The 25,505-nt window shown below is 34.9% G+C and overlaps 3 protein-coding genes across 3 annotated transcripts; all 3 read left to right on the top strand.

Moving 5' to 3' along the window:
• The first annotated feature begins 450 nt into the window (after positions 1-450).
• On the top strand, positions 451-14,749 carry LOC136208757 (protein fluG). Its single transcript, XM_065999914.1, has 18 exons — positions 451-743; positions 1,143-1,394; positions 2,148-2,215; positions 2,295-2,410; positions 2,482-2,587; positions 3,025-3,181; positions 3,288-3,383; positions 3,676-3,724; positions 4,232-4,500; positions 4,615-4,787; positions 8,152-8,272; positions 8,371-8,423; positions 8,502-8,631; positions 9,183-9,328; positions 9,867-10,055; positions 10,808-11,040; positions 13,223-13,365; positions 14,434-14,749. The coding sequence occupies exons 1-18, from the start codon at positions 579-581 to the stop codon at positions 14,494-14,496; spliced, it is 2,529 nt and encodes an 842-aa protein (XP_065855986.1). The 5' UTR covers positions 451-578; the 3' UTR covers positions 14,497-14,749.
• A 1,878-nt stretch (positions 14,750-16,627) lies between these two features.
• Positions 16,628-18,658, top strand: LOC136208155 (expansin-A9-like). Its single transcript, XM_065998969.1, has 3 exons — positions 16,628-16,898; positions 17,094-17,412; positions 18,349-18,658. Exons 1-3 carry the CDS (start codon positions 16,628-16,630, stop codon positions 18,656-18,658), a joined length of 900 nt encoding a protein of 299 aa, XP_065855041.1.
• Positions 18,659-21,129: 2,471 nt separating this feature from the next.
• LOC136208154 (expansin-A4-like) lies at positions 21,130-24,315 on the top strand. The gene is made up of 3 exons (XM_065998968.1): positions 21,130-21,440; positions 22,208-22,526; positions 24,000-24,315. The coding sequence occupies exons 1-3, from the start codon at positions 21,257-21,259 to the stop codon at positions 24,313-24,315; spliced, it is 819 nt and encodes a 272-aa protein (XP_065855040.1). The 5' UTR covers positions 21,130-21,256.
• The last annotated feature ends 1,190 nt before the right edge of the window (positions 24,316-25,505 follow it).

Here is a 25,505-nt window from a genome sequence, read left to right as displayed (position 1 = left end):
AAATTTTATCAAACAAGTTTATGCAATAAGCTAATCAAAACATATTGGGTTCAAAAGGCTAATTCTGAAAAGTTTCATGAGGTTTTTCAATTAGTTTATTGCTCTATCTATTTTGAAAGATATTTTTATCCCTTATTACTATCATTTAATTAAATAAAAGTTTTATCATATCCTTATTTATCATTTTACACCATCAGTTATTATCAATCAGTTAAATTTTACCAAACAAGTTTAGATGATGAACTAATTAAAGCAACTAGTTAAATAAGCTAAGAAGAAAGATAATAAATTAGCAACTTTAATTAGTTTATTGGGCTTAGTAAAATTTAGCTAATTGATATGTTTGGCTAAAGGATGGACACGTTAATTTACGGTAAATGGCGGTAACTAATAATATTACAAGTTGCCATATTTATCTAAAGGACGTGCAGAAAGTAGTCAGTACGCACATCGTTGAAATCTGTTCCCTACTCCACTTAACTAGACGCCACCCGCAGCTAGATACTAGTTTGACCACCGAACTTCATTTCATCTTCTCAAAGAAATCACTATCACAGAGCGGAGAAGCTAAGCTAACAATGGAGTTTGATGAACTAAGAGAGGCGATCGAGAAGGTTGAACTAGTCGATGCTCATGCTCACAACATTGTCGCTCTCGATTCTTCCTTCCCCTTCATCAATGGCTTCACTGAAGGTACCGGCGACGACGCCTTGTCTTCCGCTCCTTACTCGCTCTCCTTCAAGGTATTTAGTTACTTATTTCTCTTATGAACAAAACATCTTTGCTTCTCCCTGTGCTTATTGATCCGTTGATTTACCGTTGACTCTTTTGGCGCCAACGAAGTTGTAAGGTTTTGAACTCTGTGGTTTTCTTTATTATATATTTTTCTCTTTAATGTTGCGTTTTATATATGTAACCGCTCCATAGTTAGTCTTATTGGATTTATGTAGTTACTTAATTTTGATATGAGGTTCTGTAGTTGTTATTTTAGCAGTTGGTGTTATGAAAAATTATCATCTTAAGGTTAAATGCTGATTTATCGTTTTTGGTTATTGTCGTGTGATAATATGTTTGTATGTATAACGAATTTGATATTTGGCTGTGCGACTTCATTTCTGATTTTATTGTTTGGTTTATGGAAGAGGAATTTAAGAGAGATTTCTGAGTTATATTGCTGCGAGAATTCGTTGCAAGCCGTTGAAGAGCATCGTAGATCTTCAGGCTTGGAGTCCATTTCCTCCAAATGCTTTAAAGCTGCGAGAATCTCTGCAATGCTCATCGATGATGGATTGAAGTTGGACAAGATGCATGATCTTGAGTGGCATGCGAGTTTCACTCCATTTGTTGGTCGAATACTGAGAATTGAACGCCTAGCTGAGCAAATTCTGGATGAAGTAAGATGCTTATTCTTCTTCTTTTTTATTATTACTACGAGTAGGTGTCAATCGTTCCTGGAACATAGGCACAAATTTGTTCAGTTGGTTCAGTCAACTTCCTTAATGCACCCATTTGAATAAATGTTATTTTTTATTTTCAATTTTCTCCAAAGCAGTCTTAACATTTCAAATTGTGATCTCTGTCAAATGATCAGTGTATTCTTCTTTTAATATTTAATTTTGCTTTTTATTTGGTAATTCTGGGATCCGTTGTACTTATAATCATATTCTGTTTCATCAAAATTATTAGAATTTCATGTTCATTGACTTCAATAGGAAGTATGATTGAATTTTGTCTCATTGTCAGCTGGTTGAAATTTTGTATACACAAATTTGCATCAATGTTGACAATTGAAATCTAACTGTTGTGTTCGAAAAGTAGAATATGCCTAATTGTTTTCATGCTAATAGTTCTCTCGAAACAGCATTTTAGAGCAGGTTTTTTAGAACTTGGCATGAATAATGATATATTAGTATAACCACAGTTTTCTTTCAGGTTCTACAGGTAAAAATAGTAATGAGCTACAGCCTACAGTTGGTCTTTTACATTATGAATTACGAGATTCCTTAAAACCATTCAAACTTAAATTCATTTTCCTTGAATCTGTCATGTAACTTCTTTATTGGGAAGTTGGAATGTCATACTGCAGCTGTCAACATTTTTGGTCTTTTCAATTCAGATTTTCACTAGTTGTTTCCCCTTCTTTCCAGGAGATGCCAGATGGCTCAGCTTGGACATTGAATAAGTTCCTTGAGACCTTTGTTGAGAACTTGAAATCATATCCTTTCAACTAGTTGTAATCATTATCTGCTATTATTAGACTGTTCGTAAAGAGTTAATTCCTTAAAATTGATTAAGGTTGCTGATAAAATAGTTGGCTTGAAAAGCATAGCTGCTTACCGCAGTGGCCTTGAAATCAAGACAAATGTCACTACGAAAGATGCTGAAGAAGGACTTGCTAAAGTTCTAAAGGGTATGCATGATATATTGATTGATGATATGCTGTTTCAATCGAGGGAAATATTGATTTGTTCCTCTTTTCAGCTGGCAAGCCTGTTCACATAATGAATAAAAGCTTTATTGACTATGTATTCACGCAAAGTTTGGTGGTCGCTGTACAGTTTGACTTGCCAATGCAGATACACACAGGGTAAATGAAAATTTGGTAGTTGTTAAAGTGTACATTACGATCTGATTGGTGGCTGGAAAGTGTGAAAGAAACTTGTATTTTATGTTCTTTCTAGCTGATTGAAAAAACTGAAATGTGGTCAGCTGTGTTGAAGTTGAATTGGTTTTGACTTTTTGGGTCCTTATTTGGACTCCTTTCCTGCAAGTATGTTCAAGTGAGAGGAAACAATGCTCATAACATCATCAAGTTAATATATCGAAATTTGACTTCTGTGTTCATAAGGTCAATATTGGTCAAATTGGTGACCATCTAGGAACTAACCAAAAAGTCCTAAATATGCAAGTGACCTTTCCTCATTCTAATTTAGCTAGCATAGAGAGCATAAATTATTTATGCGATCTATTTAATTTTATATTTGGTCATCTTATGTATTGCTTTATCTTTCCTCCCATATTTAGATTTGGGGATAAAGATTTGGATCTACGGCTGTCCAATCCCCTTCATATGCGAATGCTTCTCGAGGATCAGAGATTTTCGAAGTCTCGTATAGTTCTTTTGCATGCGTCATATCCATTTTCAAAGGAAGCATCATATCTGGCCTCTGTTTACCCACAGGTACGATCAATAGTCTCCAGTGAATTTCTTGAACTTTTATGCATATAAAGTTACAATGTTCATGCCGTAAGATTCCTTGTAAATGATACAATGCTAATTCTTTCAGGTGTACCTTGACTTTGGTTTGGTAATTCCTAAACTTAGTGTCCATGGGATGATATCTTCACTAAAAGAACTCTTGGAGTTGGCTCCAACAAATAAGGTGATTATAGTCCCGGCTGAGAAGTATTCAAATTAAAGATTCTAGAAATTTGTAATTTTCCTTTCAAAGAAAGCATTTGGATCATAAATATAAGTAAAATGTCCATTTCACAATAAATTAAAGTGCTTCCAAGATTTTGTTACAGAAACTGATATTCTTTCCCCTCCTTTATGCTTTATGAAGTGGTGTCTTGATTCTACAATTGCAAAGATGAACTTGCTTGGCCTATTTTATAAGTGACGTTTTATTTCTTCTGACAATATTTGATAATTATAGATGATCAAAATTGCAGGTTATGTTCAGCACTGATGGATATGCGTTTCCAGAAACACACTACCTAGGTTTGTTAACATTCTTGCCAATTGACATGGCACTAAATTCTGATTGTGCTCTCTACTTCTCTGATTATTTTATTTTTCCTGAATCTTCTTTTGCATGGGATGTTCTGTGTTCTTTCTACATATATGTGGTGCTTGCCACTAATTTATGTCCTCTGCTTAAATTGAACTTTTGTACTTAGCGACATGCTTCTTTGCTGATGTAGTAATTGGTCCTTATTGCAAACAACTATCTTATATTATTATTATTTATCCTTACTGTTATATTAATTACTATAAAATGAGCATATAGACGCTATGATTTATTACTAAACAAAATGATTATGTCCAATCATCGGATAGTGCCTGTCTCATAGGTTTAAGGTATGATTCTTTTTTTTTTTTGAATTGTTGATAGACAGACAAAATGTTTATTAATTTGTTCTTTTATGAAATGATATTTTTCTTATTTACTGGTAAATATTATGTATGAAGACGATGATTTCAAATTACTAATTATTGTTGTTACAGGTGCAAAGAAAGCTCGTGAAGTAGTATTTTCTGTATTACGTGATACATGCTCAGATGGTGACCTCACAGTTGCTGAAGCTATTAAAGTGGCTAATGACATCCTAGCAAAAAATGCAGTCAAGTTTTACAAGATTAATATAAGTGGGAACACATTTAATTTGGAGGCTAATGTATCTTCCAACTCAGCAAACATTGGGAGTACTTCAGAGAATTGCATTTCATTTGTTCGTATCATCTGGGTTGACGCATCTGGACAACACAGATGCCGTGTAGGTTTTTATTTTAGTTGTATTTGATTTATTTTGACTTCTAATTTTTTGATTGCTTCCAAAGCTTGGTTTTTTAGTTGGCATTTATTTATTAATTGTCATATGTCTTTTCAGGTTGTTCCAGTGAAGCGCTTCAATGATGTTGTGAAGAAGAATGGTCTTGGTTTGACTTTTGCAAGCATGGGAATGAGTTCAGCAGTTGATGGTCCAGCAGATGGGACTAATCTGACTGGAGTGGGTGAGATAAGACTGATGGCTGATTTATTAACTAAGAAGAGAATCCCATGGTACTATATTTGCCATCATCAAGTACCTACTGTCTATATTTCTGGTTTTTCAATTTGCCACTTTATAGCTTTCTGATTTTATGCATTCCACTTTCTTATAAAAATGATAGAGAATGTGATATATAATACTATATGACTATATGTGAATTAAGGCCAATATTGGAACAGAAGAGTGATATATGAATAGGGTTAGCTGGAGTTTGGTGTATTAGAGGTTATATATAGATCAGTTAGGGGGAGTAGAAGGGTATTCTGCAATTCATTTTTGGGAATCGGCGTTTGGCTTGGGAGGAGAGGTTGTCTCCTTAGCATAGATGTTAAAGGCGCACTAAGGCGCTAGCGGGTCCTGGAGCCTTGGCGCAAGGTGCAAGGCTCATGCGCGCGCCTGCTCTCATCAAAATCTAATTATCAATATTAGATACTAATGTCACTAATACTCTATTAGTAGTTAAGGCACAAATTATGATGAAATAACAATCACACTTATAACCATACAAACAAGTCAAAACCACATAAGAACATAAGATTAAGCGTCAAAAACACCAAGTTAAGTGTTGACTAGACCAAGATACTAGAACTGCAGCAGACCTCTACTGGTTTCTTGTGTTGCACTGCAGAAGGAGCTCCTCTTCTTTATGTCTCGTACTTTTCTTCCCTCCCTTCTATTTTTATGTCTCTTCTTATTCCTTTTTACTTAGATCAACGGGTTAGATTTAAGTTTACTAAATAGGATACGTAGTTGAGATTAATAGACCTTTTATTTAATGAGAGCAGTAAAACAAATTAAAACCTAATCATTAATTAAAACGCAGAAGAGGCACGTCTGAGGGGAGCCTGCGAATCCCAGGCGAGGCGCACAAGACGAGAGCCTTTTAGACAGAGCCTCACCTAGGGCTTATCAGGCGCATGATCTTGAGCCTCGCCTCAGGTGCCCCTTTAACAACTATGCTCCTTAGGCTAGTGCAGTAGAGAGTTATTTCTGTATTAGATAATTAAAAACACTATAGAGAAATGATGAACAGTGGTTTGTGCTCCAAACATGGATAGACCAGATCATACTTTGACCAAAGCTTCCAAAAATCAACTATAAATGATATTTTCATATTCTTATTCTGCTTTTCGTCCCTGACTGGAAAACTTATGATGGTTGAATTTATCATAGGCATAAATACTTCATATACACCCTCATGTAGAATGGGTTCAGGAATCAGCATACACTGACTGGTGAGTATGATATTTTATTTCCTAGGTCTTTGTACCTTAGGTGGATAGATCTTTTACCTCGCAGAATGAGTTTCCTTGATCTTCAGATCAAAATATTCTACTGACAAACAACCAAGACTCCCAATAACCTCTTATGATATTTTCTTTAGAAACAAACTTAAGGTTCTTGTAAGATGTATTCTTTCATTCAAATGACCAGCAACTGAGCTGTACAATGTAAATCACTTCACTTGATAAATAGAAGACTTGAAGATGTCCTATTGCCTTAGAGAATCAAAAGTTAGGTCTAGATTCTTTGTTTGTACTCTTCAATTTAAAGTACTAAGTAGCCATCTACTGTAAATGACAAAGTTGAACTATGTGGGAAATATGTTGGTCCCTTGTAAGGTTGCAAATATAGTTCCAAGGGGGGTTAGGAACTATTTTACCTTTTTAAAATAATTTGGGCAGATTTCTTTTCTTTAAGAAAAGTTTATCTAACAGCGGCGCTTAGCACTCAGCAAGACACTGGCTTAGTCAACTAGTGACTAGGACAGCTTCGTTGCTTAGGTCAGGAAATAGCACTTAGAGTCTATTCCTGAACCTTCTCGTTGGTAGCGCACAACTCAGCTTGACCTCTTTTACTTGGTCAGTTTTAGTTTGTTTTAAGCAAGCAATATGAATAAGGAGTTAAGGTTTAGAAATACTTCACTCAGCAGATTTATCCAGGTTCGGCTTCTTCTAAGCCTACGTCCTGTCCCCGGAACACCTCCGAGATTTCAAATCCTCTACTGAGCTCTTTAAAGGTAGAGCCTCAAACCTTTTACAATATCAGCAATTGAGTATGACAAGAGTACCTTCCTCTATACTTCTACTCAATCCTAATCTCTCCGCTGAGTACTTAAAACCGAGTACTCAGCCTCTCCTTTCTACTTCTAGAAATGATAAAGATTTTGTCCTAAACAACAATTGCTAGAACACCTTAGATGATTGAAAAACAATCACTCTAGACTTTTACACAAATGAATAGACTTTGTAGTGTAAGAATTTTGCTTTGCTTCTGATGGAGAACTTTTGTATGCGTTTGGTCAGCGTAACGGCTTTTTGCTCAAAGTTCTCTGTGGAATGTGGATTCTGAATGCTCTATTTATAGAGAGCTATGAGAGCTTCTGGTTATTTCGAATTTCGAAATAACCGTTGGAGGGAAACGGCTACAAGTCGTTTTCACTGAGTCTGCCAGCAGTTCTCTTTAGCCAATCAGATTCCAGCGTCTTCTGTTCTTCGGTCAGTGTGACAGCATGTTCCTCCATTTTGGGTAATGTCAACCAGACAGCTTGCTGTGTCTTCTGGTTTTTACTTGAGGAGGAAATACTTTGTCTGGAAGCTGTCTTATGGTCATCAGCTGTCTTGTACGTTTTGTCGAGACAGCTCAACAGCTTCATACCGAAGTTGTCTACGTGGATCTTCTCGATCCTTCTTTACTCAGCATGCGTCTCATTACTTCAACGGCAACGTTTTGAAGACACGCGGGCTGAGTGATCTTAGGTTTGTTTGACTTGGGCCTTGACTTCCATATAGGGCTTGAGCCTTATGATCTTTATGTCTTATGATAAATTATAAACTCAACATTGAACAAACACATTAGTAACAATAAGCCAAAGCATTTAAACTTAGTGTGTTGTAGAATATTTACTTTCACTTAATTAATTTTGTCAAATCAAAATCTTGTGGAAAGGTTTTTCAACAAAATATTCCTTCCAAAGCCTTCTGATTAGTTACTTGCATTATATATTATGAAATAAAGAGTACCTGCCAAATATCTTTCATTATGCTTGGCGATGATTTGCTTTCATTGTCACTAAATTGTCAAGGTTACTTAGTGATTAAAAAGAAACAAACAGAAAGCAGAAGAAACGTAACCAACTGTTTCATTTTAGTTTCAAAAACAAAGGGACAGTGGGGAAGAAACCAAAGAATTTTGTCTTTCAGTGGGAATTGTTAGGAACCTATACTATTACCATTATGTACTGATAAATAGTTTATCTTCCTATAAATACCTTTTCTGGGTCTTATTTGTTAGATTAACTTTTGTCATTTGCATGCGCTGTTTATGATCTTCATTTGTTGTGTATATATTTGAATTGATTCCCTTTTGGCATAGGATAAAACAAGAGGAAATGGTTCTGGCTGACATGCATCTAAGACCTGGGGAAGCATGGGAGTATTGCCCAAGGGAGGCATTACGAAGGGTTTGTAAAGTTTTAAAAGAAGAATTTAACCTGGTATACCAGATCTTTATATCTTAATACACTTGGAATTAGAATTGCATCAAGTTATGTTTATATGTTGTTTGTTGGACTTTCTAACTGTATATTTTCAGGTGATGAATGCAGGATTTGAAAATGAGTTTGTGCTCTTGAAGAGTGTGGCAAAGTAAGCAGCTTTTAGTTCGTTGCAAATTATATTGGGAAAATAAAATTACTATTGAACCTGTAATATGCAATTCTGCAGGGAAGGGAAAGAAGAATGGGTGCCAGTTGACTCAGCTTGCTACTGCTCGGCATCAGCATATGATGCGACCGCCCATATTTTTCATGAAGTTGTTGCTGCTCTTCACTCCTTAAACATTGATGTGGACCAGGTGCAACATTAGTATTTGAGTTATATTTATAAATTAGAATTATGCTTACTTGACCATGAACTCTGTAACTGGAACTACTGAAGCATATGTGCAAGTTCTTGCAGATTTTTATATATAAATTGATAAAACATTTGGGAAGTGGAACGGGTAAAAGAAATCAGAGTCCAGAATCCAGAAGGAAAATATCTGGGTCAACTAAATGACCATATAAACAATTTCGAGTCAAAGAAACATATCTTTGCCAGTAACTTGGTTTCGTAAGACTAGGAATGTCAATGTGGCAGAGTTTCATGTTCTCCAAGAAGGTGTGCTCACAAACACTCTTTTATTCAAACTTGCGGTCCTCAAAACTGTCATTCCTTCAATAGAATTGGCATTTGGTTCATGATTTTCTCCTGGTGCTTGTGCTCATGTCTCTATACCAAGAGTTTTTCTTAACTACATATATTCAGTTAATTATGCATCTTTTATTTCCACACTGTCTCTCTCTCTTATGGAGATGTGTTTGTGATGTAATTTTGATTGATCTTTCGCTTTTATAACTATTGCAGTTCCACGCAGAAGCTGGGAAGGGCCAATTTGAAATGGCATTGGGGCACACAGCATGTATGCAATCTGCTGACAACCTAATTTATGCCCGTGAGGCTATTAGAGCTACTGCCAGGAGAAATGGATTATTGGCAACTTTTGTGCCAAAGTAAGTTCACAATATTTTTCTTGATAGATAGTGATGTCTTCTTTATCAGAGTGCCATCAAATCAAAATGGCATAATAATCATTCAGTGTTGTGCTTATATGAGGATAATAAATTCCGAAATGATAATTCCATCATAACCTGGTGGCCAATTGTGGTTTGATTTTTTTCTTTTGATTTTTTATGATTCATTTTTTTTAAAACTATTGCATTAGGTTTTGTTATCAAACCTGAGCTTTAGTTGGTCTGTTTATTTCCTCACTTTGTTGATCCGGCTATACCATACCTTGTGCAAAACTGGCATCCATCATTTAATACAAATTTCATGGTAATTATGTCTGGTAAATTGACATTGGAAATTAGACATTTAGCGTCTTGTATATCAAGTATAATTTCATCCATAATTCTGAACGTTACTTCCATTCACAACTTTTTCTCTGTATTTATATGGAAGTGAAAGAACATAAAAAGGATCTTCCTTTAGACCCAGGTCTTGGTAAGAATCTTCCACATGGCATACTGATCTCTGCTTTTTGCTTAGGTATGCACTAGATGACATTGGCTCTGGATCCCATGTTCATATCAGCTTGTGGCAGAACGGAGAAAATGTTTTTATGGCATCTGATAATTCCTCCAAGTATGGAATTTCAACCGTTGGGAAGGAGTTTATGGCGGGCGTTCTGCATCATCTTCCATCAATTTTGGCCTTCACTGCACCAGTTCCGAACAGGTTTTATTTTTTTCATCTCAAGTGATCATGTTACTTCTTGGTAGCTCTTCCTAATTGCTTTGCTTTTTCAGTCACTTCTTAAATGCATGATCATGAGGAAGTATCTTGGGCTTAGGTCTAATCCTTTGTGAAATTATTGCACTGCACCTCACATTTTATGTTTTTATTTGAGTAGGAATCTTCTAGGTAAATTACATTCATGGCTCCTGAAATATAGTGCTATTGACATTATGGCCCCTAAACATCATTTCTTGATGTAAAACTCCTTGAACTTTACATTTTGTAACATTAAGTCGAAACCAACAAAAATCCATTAAAACATTAACGAAATAATGATTGTAAAACAAGTATTTGACCATAATTTTTGGAGACAAAAGATAAAAAGAGAGTCAATGATGTAGTCAAAGTTGTTGAGGTCATCATTTCGTTAATTTTGTTTATGGATTTTTTGTTGATTTGGACGCTAATGTCATAGTAGAATGTAAAATTCAAGGGTTTTTATGTCAAGAAATGAAGTTTAGGGGGCCATAATGTTAGTAGTGCCATAATTTAGGGGTCATTGATGTATTTTACCCAATCTTCTGGACTGTTTCTGAGATAAATGAGACATGATTTTATTTGTGAGCTTTTATCTTTGGTTATACGACCTTGGACAAAATACGCTCTCTTATAATAATGTTTAAATTCCTGCGAATTTGATTTTGTAAAATACCCTTCCTACTTATGTCCACGTCCAATTTTCACTTCTGCAGTTATGATCGCATTCAACCTAACACATGGAGTGGAGCATATCAGTGCTGGGGAAAAGAAAACAGGGAAGCTCCATTAAGAACTGCATGCCCACCTGGTACCTTAGATGGTCTAGTTAGCAACTTTGAAATTAAATCTTTTGATGGATGTGCCAATCCATACTTGGGCTTGGCTGCTATTGTCGCTGCTGGCATTGATGGGCTTAGGACGCATTTTTCTCTTCCTGAACCTGTTGGTAAGATCACTTTGTCTCCGAACCTAATCTCTAATTTTATATATTTGTGTGGATCATTTGTATATTTCTATAGTATTGCCTTTTCATTCTAAGTAGGGGTGGCAATTCGTGTAAGTGGGTCGTACTTCTGTTCTGTTAAATGAATCAATCTTAATTCAACCTAAAAAAATTCGTGCTATGATCGTGTCAACCCAATCGGGTTTGCCTGTCACATGTAATTTTACGATCTCTGTTTATGGTGACATTTAAAAATATAAGAGGATATACTTATACTTTTAAATATTTATGTCATTTTTGGATTAGTAAGTTAACTCAGACCAACTTAAAATTTGACCAAAAATCTATTTAACAGCCCCTTGACTTGCTAATATCGTATCGGATTCGTGCAATGTGTTCAGAGGTCACATATGATAATTTACTATCTCTATTAGGGATGAAATATTAAAATAAAGGTTGAAGTTGTGTTCGTAGGTGAACTTATAATAATTTTGTTAGAGTATCTTTAAGAGACTCTTAGTCCACTCTCTAAAAATAATATAAACAATTGACTCTTAGGGTGGGTTTGGTTCAAATTTCCGAAATGGAAACGGAATGTGACGGAATCAGAATCAGAATCAGAATGACTATTTATTTATCTTGTTTGGTTTAATCTGGAATCGGAATCAAATTCCATTTGAAGTTGTTTGTTTCTCTAATAATCGAAATCGGAATTAATATAAAACTTAACAATAATAAAATATTAATTCAGTTTATTTATTTATTAAGTTATATATATATATATATATATATATATATTTATAGATTATTTTAATTTGCATATACCTTAATGTATATTTTATGGAAAGAGGACAGTGTATCAATTTATTGTAAATATCAAATAATAATAACAATAGTCTTCCTTAAAAAAACAATAGTCAAAACAATAAAATAAAGTTATTATTATTATTATTATTGTAGAACTGATATATAGAATAAATGATAAAAAAATATTTTGATGGTGGGTTAAGTTTGTGGGCTTTTCTTTGATTACATGGAAATGAAAAATATTAACATGGGATGAGAGGGGAATGACTAATTCCACTATTTATGGGAATGGGTTTGCCTTTCCACCATTAAATATATGCAACCAAACAATTACAATGGGAATGATCGATTCCCATTCCCATTCCAATGGGTTGTTTTACCCAACCAAACACACTCTTAGTGATTTGAGGAGCGACTAATACATATCATCTCCAACAATACACCTCATATTCACTCCTAATTTATTATTAATTGTTAAGTATTGTTATATTTGCCAATAGTGAGAGGAAAGAGATTCCTCCATAATAAATTATTTAAGGACTAGGAGTGGAGAGAGGCCCCTCAATAATAGAGAGGAAACGGAGACTCTTAGTGATTTGAGGAGTGACTAAGAGTCTGTTGGAGTTGGTTTTTAACCCAAACTCCTCAAATTTGAACTTAAGAGCCCAACAAAGTAGATGCTCTTACCTTTGTTAAAGTGACATGTAAAACCATGAGAGAATACATTAATAATTTCAAATATTTGTGTCATTTTCGAGTTAATAAGTCAAACTCTAACCCAACCCAAAAATTTGGGTCATTGTCCACCCAAAAAGCACTCACTACCTTCGTGTTGGTTTCTTGTCGTGTTATTGGGTCATGTACATAATTGCCACCTCTAGTGGTTGGTGTATTCTGCACATCAAACAATTTTACAGTTAAATAGAATTTGAGAGGATTAGAAAAATCTTCATTTATACTACTTTATCTCTTGTATGGTGCTTTGCTTTCTTGTTTCCTTTTGAATGCTCAGTTTAACTTACGACTGAGTTCTTTTTTCCCCTTGCTTATGCATAATAGTTTTTGTTGATCCTTGGCCGTCCCTCTTTTTCCCCTTGGCACTTGGGCTATCATTCTTTTACCTTACAACATTTTCACTTGTCTAAGAAACTCATTAGTCATTAATCACATGTTAACATCTTCCTTTGATGGTTGTTTTTTTCCATGTACAAAACATCAAAAATTTCACGACGACAACAAATTGAAGGCACTGGGAAGAAAATTTAGAAATATAGAACAACTTCTGATTTTGATCAATGTGTTATTTACAGTTTATATCAATCAAAGTTGTGACTGGCTTCTATATTCTCTGAAATGATGACTTTTACTTTTCGAACAGACACAAATCCTTCCATCCTACATGCAAAACTGCAAAGATTGCCGACAACACTTTCTGAATCTGTTGCTTTTCTAGAGAAAGACCTTATCTTGGAGGATTTATTGGGGAAAAAGCTTTTGGTTGCTATAAAAGGAGTCCGAAAGGTATGCTCAAATATGCTTTCTAAATGATGAACTTGAATTTGTTAATTCTTCTTTGAGCTTTATGCTTCTGAAGAATTTTGTGAAAAACTGGCAATGGATTCTCTAAAATCTATCCATGTCTCTCTATTTGGAAGAGATAATTAAAATGATTCTCATTCGAGTTTTGTCAGAGATTAATATAAGATATATGATTGGGTCTGAGCTAAGATGGTTCCATGACATGGTATCAGAGCCTCGTGGACTAAACGGTGGAGGGTTCGGATCCTGGCAACCTCATTAATTGTGGAATTAAAAACACATGGTGGGTTGGGCCTCTGTTGTGCACGCTGCAAGCCCAATGGGCATTTGCGTGTGAGGGTGCTTTTAGTTAAAACGGTTCCATGACCATACGTATAGTCATATATATTAACATAACATGTTACCACCTCTACTGAAGAGTACATGCTAATTAATGACCATACGTCATACGTCTTCCCTTTTGAGTTCATCTCTAATGAATATCCATACATGATCTAGAGAGAGAGAAAGCAAGCTAGAGCCCAAATTTGAAAACAAGGAATGTGTTTTTTTTTTTTTATTATTGTTTTGTTTTCTTATTTATTTATTTATATATTTATGAACTCGAATCGGTTCGAGGTTGATCAGATACCCTTTAGGTTAGTTTAGTTTACTTAGTTTGAGCGATGAGGTAAATAGCAAGTTATTTTATGTCGGAGGCACCAAATGAACCTTATGTGTGTAAATCTGATGGTCCTAAAACCTTTTGGTTGGAACTGTTGAAAGAAATGACCATTGAGCTATGTTGCATGGAAAAAAAAAACGGAAACAGACACGAAACCCTGAAACGCTAGTGAAGAAGAGTTTCCATGCAACATAACCAATGAGCCTTCTGTAACAAAACCTGATGGTCCTAAAATCTTTTGGTTGAAACAGTTAGAAAAAATGAGCAGCACCAGTTTTTGAGTCCACCATATCAGAATCCATGACTAGAAAAAGCCATTTTTGAAGTTTACCTAGATTATTTATTCCGTTTCGAATGCAATTACATGGTTTGTTGTCTGTTTGCAGGCAGAGATTGAGTATTATTCAAAGAACAAGGAGGCATACAGGCAGATGATACACCGGTATTAACTAAATTACTCTTGGGGACTCAAAAATAATTCTAATAATCTTGTCCACGTCATTCTCGTAACTGGACTCGATTAATTTCTTCTTAATGTACGAGACAAACTGAATTTAACTTGCAAATTTCTATAAAATACAAGCCACGTTACACCATATGAATCTTCATATACGTTCTATTGTGATGGAATTAGTAAAGTTTGTTATCTTTCTAACAAAAAAATTAACGAAATCGAAATGATGATCTGGACAAATTTAATTACATTATTGTTTTTCTTTTATACATGCCACTAAAGATTATGGCCAAATATCAAATTTATCATCATTATTTCGTTCATAACGGATTTTTGTTCATGTTTTACATGGAACATGATTTCTATACAGCCCGTCAAATGTTCCAAGTTTATGTTGTGTTTTAGAAGTGTTGATTATTCAAAGTGTTTCGGATGTATTGTAATCCTAGAGGTTTCGGTTCATACTATGTTTCGGATGTATATGTCCCATAGTTTGTGAATTCTACTAATTTTATTTTGTGCATATGCAATTAGCATTTGTTTTGAGGGCAATATTGGTTCTATTTTCCCTGTTTCTGATGATTGAGGTGGAAAAATTACATAGGATCCAATTATATCATATAAAATCGAAGCAATTTAGTGTTTGTGTATAGTTTAACTAGTAATGTGTCATTTTTAGGTTGATATGAAATTTTTTAGATTGAGTTAGAGTTGACCCAACATGATATTAATAGATTTTTCGATGGTAAATGTTAGCATGCTAATCTAAAAATGATATAAAATATTTAGGGATATATTATCATATCGTCTTATATTTTTTAACGTTACCGATAATATAAATACATAGTATAATTACAAGTGGTAAAAAAAATTACAAGTGGTTTGAAAATACGACAAGCAATCGATACTAACTTAATAAAATTGATACAAGTTTGATACAATTTTTTTTTGTTGTTGTTGAATTAGGATTGACTCATTTCATATGACACAGACGGTAATATTGTCACTCTAGTTACTTGTGAGAACAACATCACCAAGTTCTTTTTGAATTATCTCTATTATCTCCAAATCTATGATACCTCAGATAATCGGCTCTTCAACTGGCGGACATACTTGTCAGAAACTAATATTAAATATATTCCATTTACTAAATACAATGTCTTTTTAAAAAGTTGAACACAAAATAATTTAATAAAAGTGTTTACAACAAATAATAAAACATCTTTTACACTTTTACACATTATTTCATCAATACATTTTTTTATAACAACAGAGAGAAAAAAACCCTACGAACTTAACACATCCAAATGAAAATAAAGCATCCAATAAGTACATAAAATGTTAGTAAACTTTCAATAATTTTGAATTTAGATAAAATATACCATTATTTAAATTTTTAAAAGTGTAATTAATTTGTAAAATTATACAATAATTTGGTAAATATTATAAATATATATATATTCTCTACGGGTATCCTTATAGGAAATCCTAATGATAATGAGTCAGGGTCTCATGAGGTGGGATAACCATTACCGTCGGCAATCCATTCCTAAGATTTGAGATTTCCAAATTATTGAGGAACGGGGCCGGGAACCGTTCCCCATACACTTCTTGTCTCATTCACTGGGATTATGTCTAAGTATTATAAAATTTCTCGTTCTATTGCTGTAACTTATATATGTGTGTTAATGTAGCAAGCAAGCGCCATATATATATATATATATATATATATATATATATATATATATATATATATATATAGTGATTTAGTTCAAATATATTTAATTATCACAATTATAATTAAAATTAAAATGTAATCAACAGAAAGAACAATTAATATCAAAAACAGTTTTAGCTTCAACAATTCTACTAAAAATGGTAGGCAAATGGTGTGAACGTCCTAACAGCCCAATTCAATTAGATCCTCCAAAAACAACCTTAAATTAAATAAAATTGGTAACAAATCACATAAAAAAAAACTCTAAATTAGAAAATAAAACTATATATAAATATCAATAGACATTCCAAGGATTTAGCAAAAAGAGCACAAATTGGCAGATTTTGAGGGAAAAAAAATATAGCTAATAAGGGCAGAACCAATTTGTTGATTTGCCCTTGCTAGCATTATGGCGTCGCCTTTAGTTAGAACATTACTTTTGGCGACGATATTGTTAGTTTATATCAGTGGGTTTGGTGATTGTCATCCAAGAGGGAAAAGTTCCAGGGGCCGCCATCGAGCCATTGGAAGACGTCCCGGTGGTCAAAATCGAGGAAGTGGCCGACAGGGTAGGCAGCGGATTGTAGGAGCGCCGAAAAGAAAAAATAAACCAAGATTCAAGCCAGGTCCATGGTGTACCGCTTTCGCCACCTTTTATGAAGGTGGCTCCAGCACATTTGGTATGGATGAGTCATTCGAGGATAGTTTTTTTATTATCTCTAACATATTTCAATCTTTGCGCACGAATGTTCTTCTAAACTTGAAGAAACATGTACTCATTTTCATATTAGCCGAAATATTTATTCGATAAATATGTGTAATTAGCCAAGAATGCGAACTCTAACATATATAATTCATAAAATAAAATGGTGCAGGAGGAGCATGCAACTACAAAGACGTAGTAGCAGAAGGGTACGGGTATAACACAGCCGCGGTAAGCAGTAGTCTGTTCAACGATGGGCAGGCGTGCGGCGCATGTTATGAATTGAAATGTGCTAGAAATCCAAAATGGTGCAAGCCAGGGCAGCCATCTCTCATTATTACAGCAACTGATCACTGCCCACCAAACCCATCTCTTCCGAGTGACAACGGAGGCTGGTGCAATCCGCCTCGCCAACATTTCGACATTGCCAAGCCGGTCTTTAACCAGCTTGCTGATTACACTGCTGGCATTATCCCGGTCGACTACCGCAGGTTAGTTCCATTTACAAGTCTCAAAATGGATGTTATGTGATTTTATATATTCCACGTGATAGATGGAGCAAAAATGATAATTGTGTCAAATAGATTGATAAATTATTAAGAGATTAACGCACAATTAATCAAATCCAAGATCATAAAACATGAATCAAATATCATAATCATATCAACCCAATAACAAACTATGAAGATTACTTTCATAGTATAAACACCTATTGTGGAAAAAAAAAACATTTGTTTTTCTTTAGGGTTAAATACAAATAACTACCATGTCGTTTGGCCGATTTACAAACCGGTGTACTTGTGGTATTTTTCTTTTGCAAACACAACCGTGTGGTTGCAAAATTTTATATGTTTTTTTACTTTGCCTTTGAAAATTGTATAGTATCATATTTACTATGGAACTATATTTTTAAATTTTCAAAATCATCATTTTTTGAGTTTTCTCTCTCTATACATTTTCTTTCCCTCGCATAAAAAAACACTTAAATGACCTCAAACCTAAAAAGTTGAAGAATTAAAGTTGTTTAAAATATCATTTAACTCTTAAATTTTTTTATTTTGAGTTCGTTATCGACCAAATTCTGGCAAAGTGAACTCAAATGTAAAATTTTTGCAAACCATAGAATTGCGTTTGCAACAAAAATACCACACCCCGGTCCGCAAATGGGTCAAACCACATGGTATTATTTGTAATTAACCATTTTCTTTATATAGAGAATGAAAAGTTACTATGAAAATTTATGTCTTTTCATTCAATCGGGTCGGATCCCATCAATAGTGACCCACCCGAAAGATCCAACATGATTGTGTGAGGCGAGTTGTGTTTGCAAATCATGTTAATTACCATGAAACTAATTGTTTAAACTCTGAAATTTCCTCATCCAATGACAAGAGATTCTAAGTGAAAGTGAATGAAATTGAGTGCAGGGTTCCATGCCAGAAGAAAGGCGGAATAAGGTTCACGATAAACGGGAATCCGTGGTTCTATCAGGTTACGGTATGGAATGTAGCGGCAGCCGGAGATGTAGTGGGTCTAGTAGTGAAGGGAAATGAGAAGCTGAAGTGGACAGAAATGCAAAGAGATTGGGGTTCAACATGGAAAACAGGTGCTATTTTACAGAATGAGTCTCTTACTTTTAGGGTTAAAACTAGTGATGGAAGGGCTTCTACTTCTTGGCATGTTACCCCTAAAACTTGGCAATTTGGACAGACCTATGAGGGCAAGAACTTTAGGTAGACCTATGAGGGCTTCTACTACGAAATATTTACTCATGGGTGGGACAAGCTCTACATAATTGTTACTTTATGATTACAACATTAATACAATTGGGCCAAATCAATCTCTCTCTCTATATATATGAATTTATGTATTTTGCTTTGTATAATAATTATGGCATGTTTGAGATAATCGCCAGAACAAACACGACAAGGAAAATCGGTATCACCAACAAAACATTATGTCGGTGTTGGCCTCAATTCCCCAGTGATCGTCATTACCGACGGAATTCGACGGATAGTCTCCTAGGTAAGCAGCTGCAGACACAATTTGTAGTCGGTGATTTGTGAAGAAATTCAACTGCTTTTAGTCGGCGACTTTCGCCCGATATTCCGACAACATCACCGACCCATGTGTTAAAAATTACCGAAAAAATCGAACTAAGCATCAGCAACGGATTTCGTCGCTAATACCATTATAAATTCTGAATCTTACATATTTATCCACGAAATTTTCACATTGATAACTATAATTCTTTATTTTCTTTATAATAAATGGGGCAATGGATCCTCCGTGTCCCCTGTAACTTTTTTTTTTTTTTTTTAAGAAAAGACCATGCATTAAATAGAATCATAATAACAAGGCTTGAACAATAAAATCTAGGGGACTAGTATGCCACTCCATCAGTCCTGGCATAGAATAGGATGCCCTTGCAAGTTCATGGGCAACACTATTCGCAGAACAATTACCAAAAATGATACTAACATTATTAAAAGAATGAATAAACCTATTACAATCATCAAGAACAAGGTCGTAATAAGACCTGAAGGCATGTTGATTAAGATCTAAAACCACTATCTCTGCATCGGTTTCAACAAGACAGCTGTCCATACCCTTTGTGTTGAGCCAACTTAGAGCTTCCCGAACACCCATAGCTTCCCCTACACGAGTCAAGAAATCACCCAACACAAGTTTAGAAAAAGCTCCACAAAACTTGCTATTGCAGTCTCGTAGCACCATCCCCAAACCCAGCAGACCTGACCCCAAAATAATATAGGCATCCACATTCAGTTTAAAGCGACCTAGAGGAGGTCGTAACCAGCGAATCACACCCCGAGCAAACCTTGCCCCACCTGGAACAACCTGGGCACAAATATTCATTCCATTTGATTGAACATCCTACCACTCCTTCAACCCAATGCACGCTAGACGAAAACAAACATCTGTAGAATTCCTTGAATTATTCCAAATAGAATTGTTTCTATTCAGCCACATATTCCACACAACCATAACCCACAAACAGCAATTCTCAACACTAAAATTCGTAAGAATGAATTCCAACCAATCTTTAAAGCAGAGAAAAATTATATACTTGGTTTGTTGACCTGGACAAAGAGAACCCCAACCAAACGTGGGTTGCCTAACCCACGACAGTTCCAAGCCATGATACTCATGATGATGGGCGGGCCTGTCCAGCATAACCCGCCTGTGACCTGTTTTTTGAGCCCACTGCATTTTCCATTGAAACTTCCGAAACTACCCCTCCTTCCTTAATGGTCAAATGATTTATTTATACGCTCGATAACTAGGATAATGGTGTTGTTGATGAGTATCTCCAATGTTCGATGATCTGTATATGGAAATTTTTTAGAGTACTCCCATAAGCCAGTTTGATAAATTATTTCTCAAATTAAACTAACTCGACAACGTTAGGGGTAAAATTGCTCTTAACTATCAACGTTAGGGATAAAATTACACCATTTCAAATATTAGAGGTAAAATTGCTCATAACTGTAAACATTAGGATATTTTTACACATTATCCCTTTAATATTTAAGTGTACTTATCATTTTATTTAGAATTAAAGGTAAATTTATCCTTAATATTATTGGTGCACATTATTTTTATCTTCATCGTATAAAAATAATTCAATTTTTCCATCATATACTAAAAAATTCCTTACGATTAAAAGTTTACTTCAATTTCATCCTTTTCACAACATCGATACAAATTAGCAACAAAATTTCATGGAAACACGTAAAATTGAGCTAATATTTATATGATGGGGGCAAAATTTAGCCAGTTCGTACTGTGAAAGTAAAATTAAGATTTTCCAATAATTTTGTAGCAAAATTGATCGTTATCCCTTTCATTTAAGTAGTGGTAATAAAAATTAGAATTCAAATTTAAGCAAAGGAAAAGAAAGAACAATAAATTCAAAGAAAAAATAAATATAAAAAACAGTTTTAGCTTAAATTATTTGCTAAAAAATGAAAGGTAGACAGTGAATTACTGGGGAAACCTGAGATTTTGATTCAATTAGACACCCTAAAAAAGCCTTAAACTAAAATTAGTAAATTAACCAAAACAAAACACACAAATTCTAGAAGAAAATATAGCTATATATAAGTGATTTAATTAGTAACATAGGAGAAAAAATTTCACATATTTTGAGGAAAGAAATGATCTTATAAGGTAATTAGAGCAGAAGCAAGCAAGTTAATTATTTATAACCTCGCTATCAGGATTATCAATTTCTGACACAAAAACACGATTTAAAAGATAATTTGTCTGACACGATCCGTTTCAGATAATTATCATTTTTGAGATCCCTACAGGATGGGCTTACTTTCTGCAACAATTTTGTTATTCTACATCACTGGATTTCAATATTGCTATGCAAGATTTCCATTTAGAGAAAAACATTCTGCAGCTACAATTTCAGCAGTCAAAAGAAACGCTCAACCAAGTGCGTGGACCGCGGCTCACGCCACCTTTTATGAAGGCGACTCCACCACATTTGGTACGTATAATTGTCAAACATGTTGTCGTATTTATGTTATATATTCCATACAGTGACGAATACAGGATTACTCGGTTGGGGGGCCGATTTTACACATGCGTCCGTTAAAAAAAACATTTTTACTAAATCGAATTTGCTCTTTTTTTTTGTATATATACGTGTTATAATTTGAATGGTCAAGAACCAATTTTTAAGTATTAATGTACAATTTCTCAAAATTAAGCTAGATTTCGTATAAGAGTCCTAACATGTTAAAAAAAGTTGGATTTAGAGAGGACCGAACAGGTAAAAAAATTTAAAAATTTTGATTTGAGAGGGCCTACGAGGCAAAACAAAATTAATAATTTGGATTTAAAGAGGGTCTAACAGACTAAAAAAAATTAGAAATTTAGATTCAGAGAGGCCTAACAGACCAAAAAAATTAGAAATTTGGATTTAGAGAGATCTAATAGGCCCAAAAAATTAGAAATTTGGATTTAGGGAGTACCTAATAGACCCAAAATGTTAAATTTTGAATTTTGGACAAGCCTAACACTTAATGTGCCATCTTGTGGGGCTAATTCAACACTTCAATAAAAAAATTTTGAGACAGGGGACCGAAACTACCCGGGGTCAAGGTAGTTCCGGCGGTCTGAGGGGACCGGGCCCCCAAGTCCCCCAATCTGCGCCCCTGATTCCATACGATTATATATAATCACATAAATACAATGAAAACTAGATGGGTCATATAAAGGTGATTGTTTCTGTAAATCGTGTTATTGGTGTAGGAGGAGCATGCGACTATAAAGACGTAGTAACGCAAGGGTACGGGTATAACACGACAGCACTAAGCGGTGTTTTGTTCAACGAAGGGCAAACATGTGGTGCATGTTATGAATTGAGATGTGCTAGAAATCCCCAATGGTGCAAACCAGGACAACCATCTCTCATTCTAACTGCAACCGATCACTGCCCTCCAAACCCATCCCTTCCGAATGACAATGGAGGCTGGTGCAACCATCCTCGCGAGCATTTTGACATTGCTAAACCCGTCTTCGCCCAACTAGCTAATCACACTGCTGGCATTATTCCGGTCGACTACCGCAGGTTATTTTTTTTATTGTTATTTTTTATGGATAAGGATCAAATTTGACACGTTTTTTTTAAGAAGTACAGAGTAAGTCCTAACGTATGAAATGATGTAAATTTAACAGTAACGTTTCCATGCAAGATCAATTTTAGCCATGCGTTACTGAAAATTTAAAGAAACTGGTTTGACTGTTCTTTAACTATCATATTACCTTCCAAACAAGTTTGTCGATAAATTGAAGCAATTTTGTACATTTTTTGTTAGTTATTTGTAACTACACATTGACATGTGATTCACTTCTGTGGCAGATTTTTGTAACGGTAGTAGTGATACATTAAATATCTTAGCCGTAATTGATTTTTGGAAAGTTCGATGTGACAGTTAAATAATAGTCAAACCAACATTTTCAAATTTTCGGTAACGCACTATGAAGCACCGATACGGGTACACATACGGGTGCGGGTACGCGTACGGGTACGGCAAACCGCATTTCTAAAAAATATGAGATACGGGTACGGCGGGGATACGGCAAATTTTATATATAATTAATAATATATATATCATTTATAATGAAAATTCAAAAAGATACATAAATATATAAATCACAAATCATATTCATAAAGTCATTATAAAAACACAAATAATACTCTCAAGTCATTATAAAACCACAAATACCAGTAATCTTGGATTATTTCATTTTAATCCTTCTATTTACTGAGTTTTTTTTTTAAAAAAACCCTTATACTTTCAAAGTTTAAAAAAATAAAAAAACCTAAAGTATCCCCGACGTGTCCCCGAAGTGTCCCCGGCGTGTCCCCGCGTATCCCCTCATTTAAAAAGAAAAAGAAAAAAGGGGATACTTCCCAGGCGAATCCCGTACGTATCCCCGCGAATCCCTGGCGAATCCCCGCACCCGGAGTATCGGATACGCGTACGGTGACCTCCGGGAAGTATCGGTGCTTCATAGGTAACGCATGGCCAAAATTGATCTTGCTTGGAAACATTAAAGTTAAATTTGGATCATTTCGTACATTAGGGTCAAATCTGAACTTCATCGAAAACGTCAATGTCAAATTTGACCCTTATCCCTATTTTTTGGAATAGGGTCCAAAATTGATCCCAGCGTTTTTGGAGAAGTTACCTTCAGAGGGTGGGTCACGAAAGGTCCGTCGACCTGGAGAAGAACATAACAAATATTATATTTACCAACGGAAATTTCTGTCGTTAAACACTAATATTGTTATTTCCAAAATTTAGACAAATTTGACAAATCGATGGAATTGGCGACGAATTGTTTCGTCATTGATTCTTAATCCCCCAAAAAATCGCCCCTACCTAGTCCAAAACGGTAGCCTTTGGGCCCGGGCTGGGGCAAAAAAAATGCACAGTTCTAGAAAGCCAGGGTGTGCCGAGCCGACACCTCTATGCCCCCTGTCTCCGCCTCTAGATCCTAGTAGAAGTCTCATTTGACGAGTTTTGTTTCGATGCAGAGTCCCATGCAAGAGGAATGGAGGAATTCAATTCACAATAAATGGGAACCAATGGTTCTATGATGTAATAATATGGAATGTAGCAGCAGCTGGGGATTTAGATGGTGTGGATGTAAAAGGAGATAACAAGCTTCTACACTGGGTTGAAATGGAAAGAGATTGGGGTTCTACTTGGAAAACTAAATCTATTTTGGTTAATGAGTCTCTTAGTTTTAGGCTTATTGCTAGTGATGATAAGACCTTAACTTCTTTGAATGTTACCCCTAGGAATTGGCAATTTGGACAGACCTATCAAGCTCACAACAACTTCGTCTAATGTTGCGTTATTACAATAAACGACATTTTTGTTCCAAAAAAAAAGAGACTATGTGCTGATATGGCAAGAAATTTAACATCGAATGTTAATAAAGTGATGCGGTCGACGATCAAGCTATTCGGTATTTGGAGAAATATGATCTAGTGGCAAATCGGTGAACTCTATCAAGTTGTGAAGTGTCGGGTTTTTTTGCGATTTCGGACCCTATTGGAAACAGGCACAGGAGCAAAACTCAGCGCTTTCCCGTGACTTCCCGGCTTTTTTAGCCAAATTCGGCCTCTAAGGCCTTTATTTTTGCAATTTTAGGTTTTTAAGAGTTTTTTTAGTTGCTTTGTTTCTTTAGGATTATGTCGCCAATTAGGATTTGTGTTCCTTTTCTATTTAATTCATGTTGAGTTTATGACTCTTTTTACCTACTATTTAAAGGCTTGCTCTCTTTTGTATTGGAGAGATTATTATTAATGAAATTGTGAGTTTCGGAGTTCCAAAATTCTTGTGAATTTTGAGGATTTCTATTAGGTCGTTCGTATATCGAATCAACTATTAGTAACGGAATTGTATTTGTATTGTCCCAATTTTGAGTTTTGTCCCAATTAGCGAATAAAATGATAAGAATGATAACACGAGTGACACAACAGCATGAGTCAACTCATATCTCTAACTGAAACCGGGTGTCAATTAATTTTATGAAAAGAAAAACTTAATTTGTTTCATAAAAATAACAGCACGTGACTGCCCCATATCGTTTCGGCCTGAAATCTGAGTTGACTCATTCTTACGTGCCGGCCATGCCATCGTTCTGATTCTTTTTAACCACTAAAATTGCCAGAGTGACCTAACTGAGACAAAACACAAAATTGAATGATTTTATTGAGACAAATTGAAATTGAGTGGCCATTTTGAGACAATCATATAAGTTCAGTAACCAACGGTGTACTTAACCCAAACTTATTGGCTCACAAATTGATAGAAAAACTAAAAATAGCAAATTCATTTTTGTCAAAAGAGAGAGAAGCATGTGAATCTACCAGAATGTAATCATTGTAAAAGAAAGACATTTCAAATATTAGATTAACCATTGCTTCGATATAGCAGTTGGCTGTTTGTTATTGATAGTAGGTACTAGCTAATTTTCTTTTCAAAATAGGTATAAACCATTGTTTTAGTTCTAATCAAACACTTATATTATA

Source organism: Euphorbia lathyris, chromosome 10 (assembly GCF_963576675.1).
Source record: "Euphorbia lathyris chromosome 10, ddEupLath1.1, whole genome shotgun sequence".
NCBI classification, from domain to species: Eukaryota; Viridiplantae; Streptophyta; class Magnoliopsida; order Malpighiales; family Euphorbiaceae; genus Euphorbia; species Euphorbia lathyris.
The sequence above is the reverse complement of the archived record's forward strand: the minus strand, read 5'-3'. Positions and strand labels throughout refer to the sequence as shown.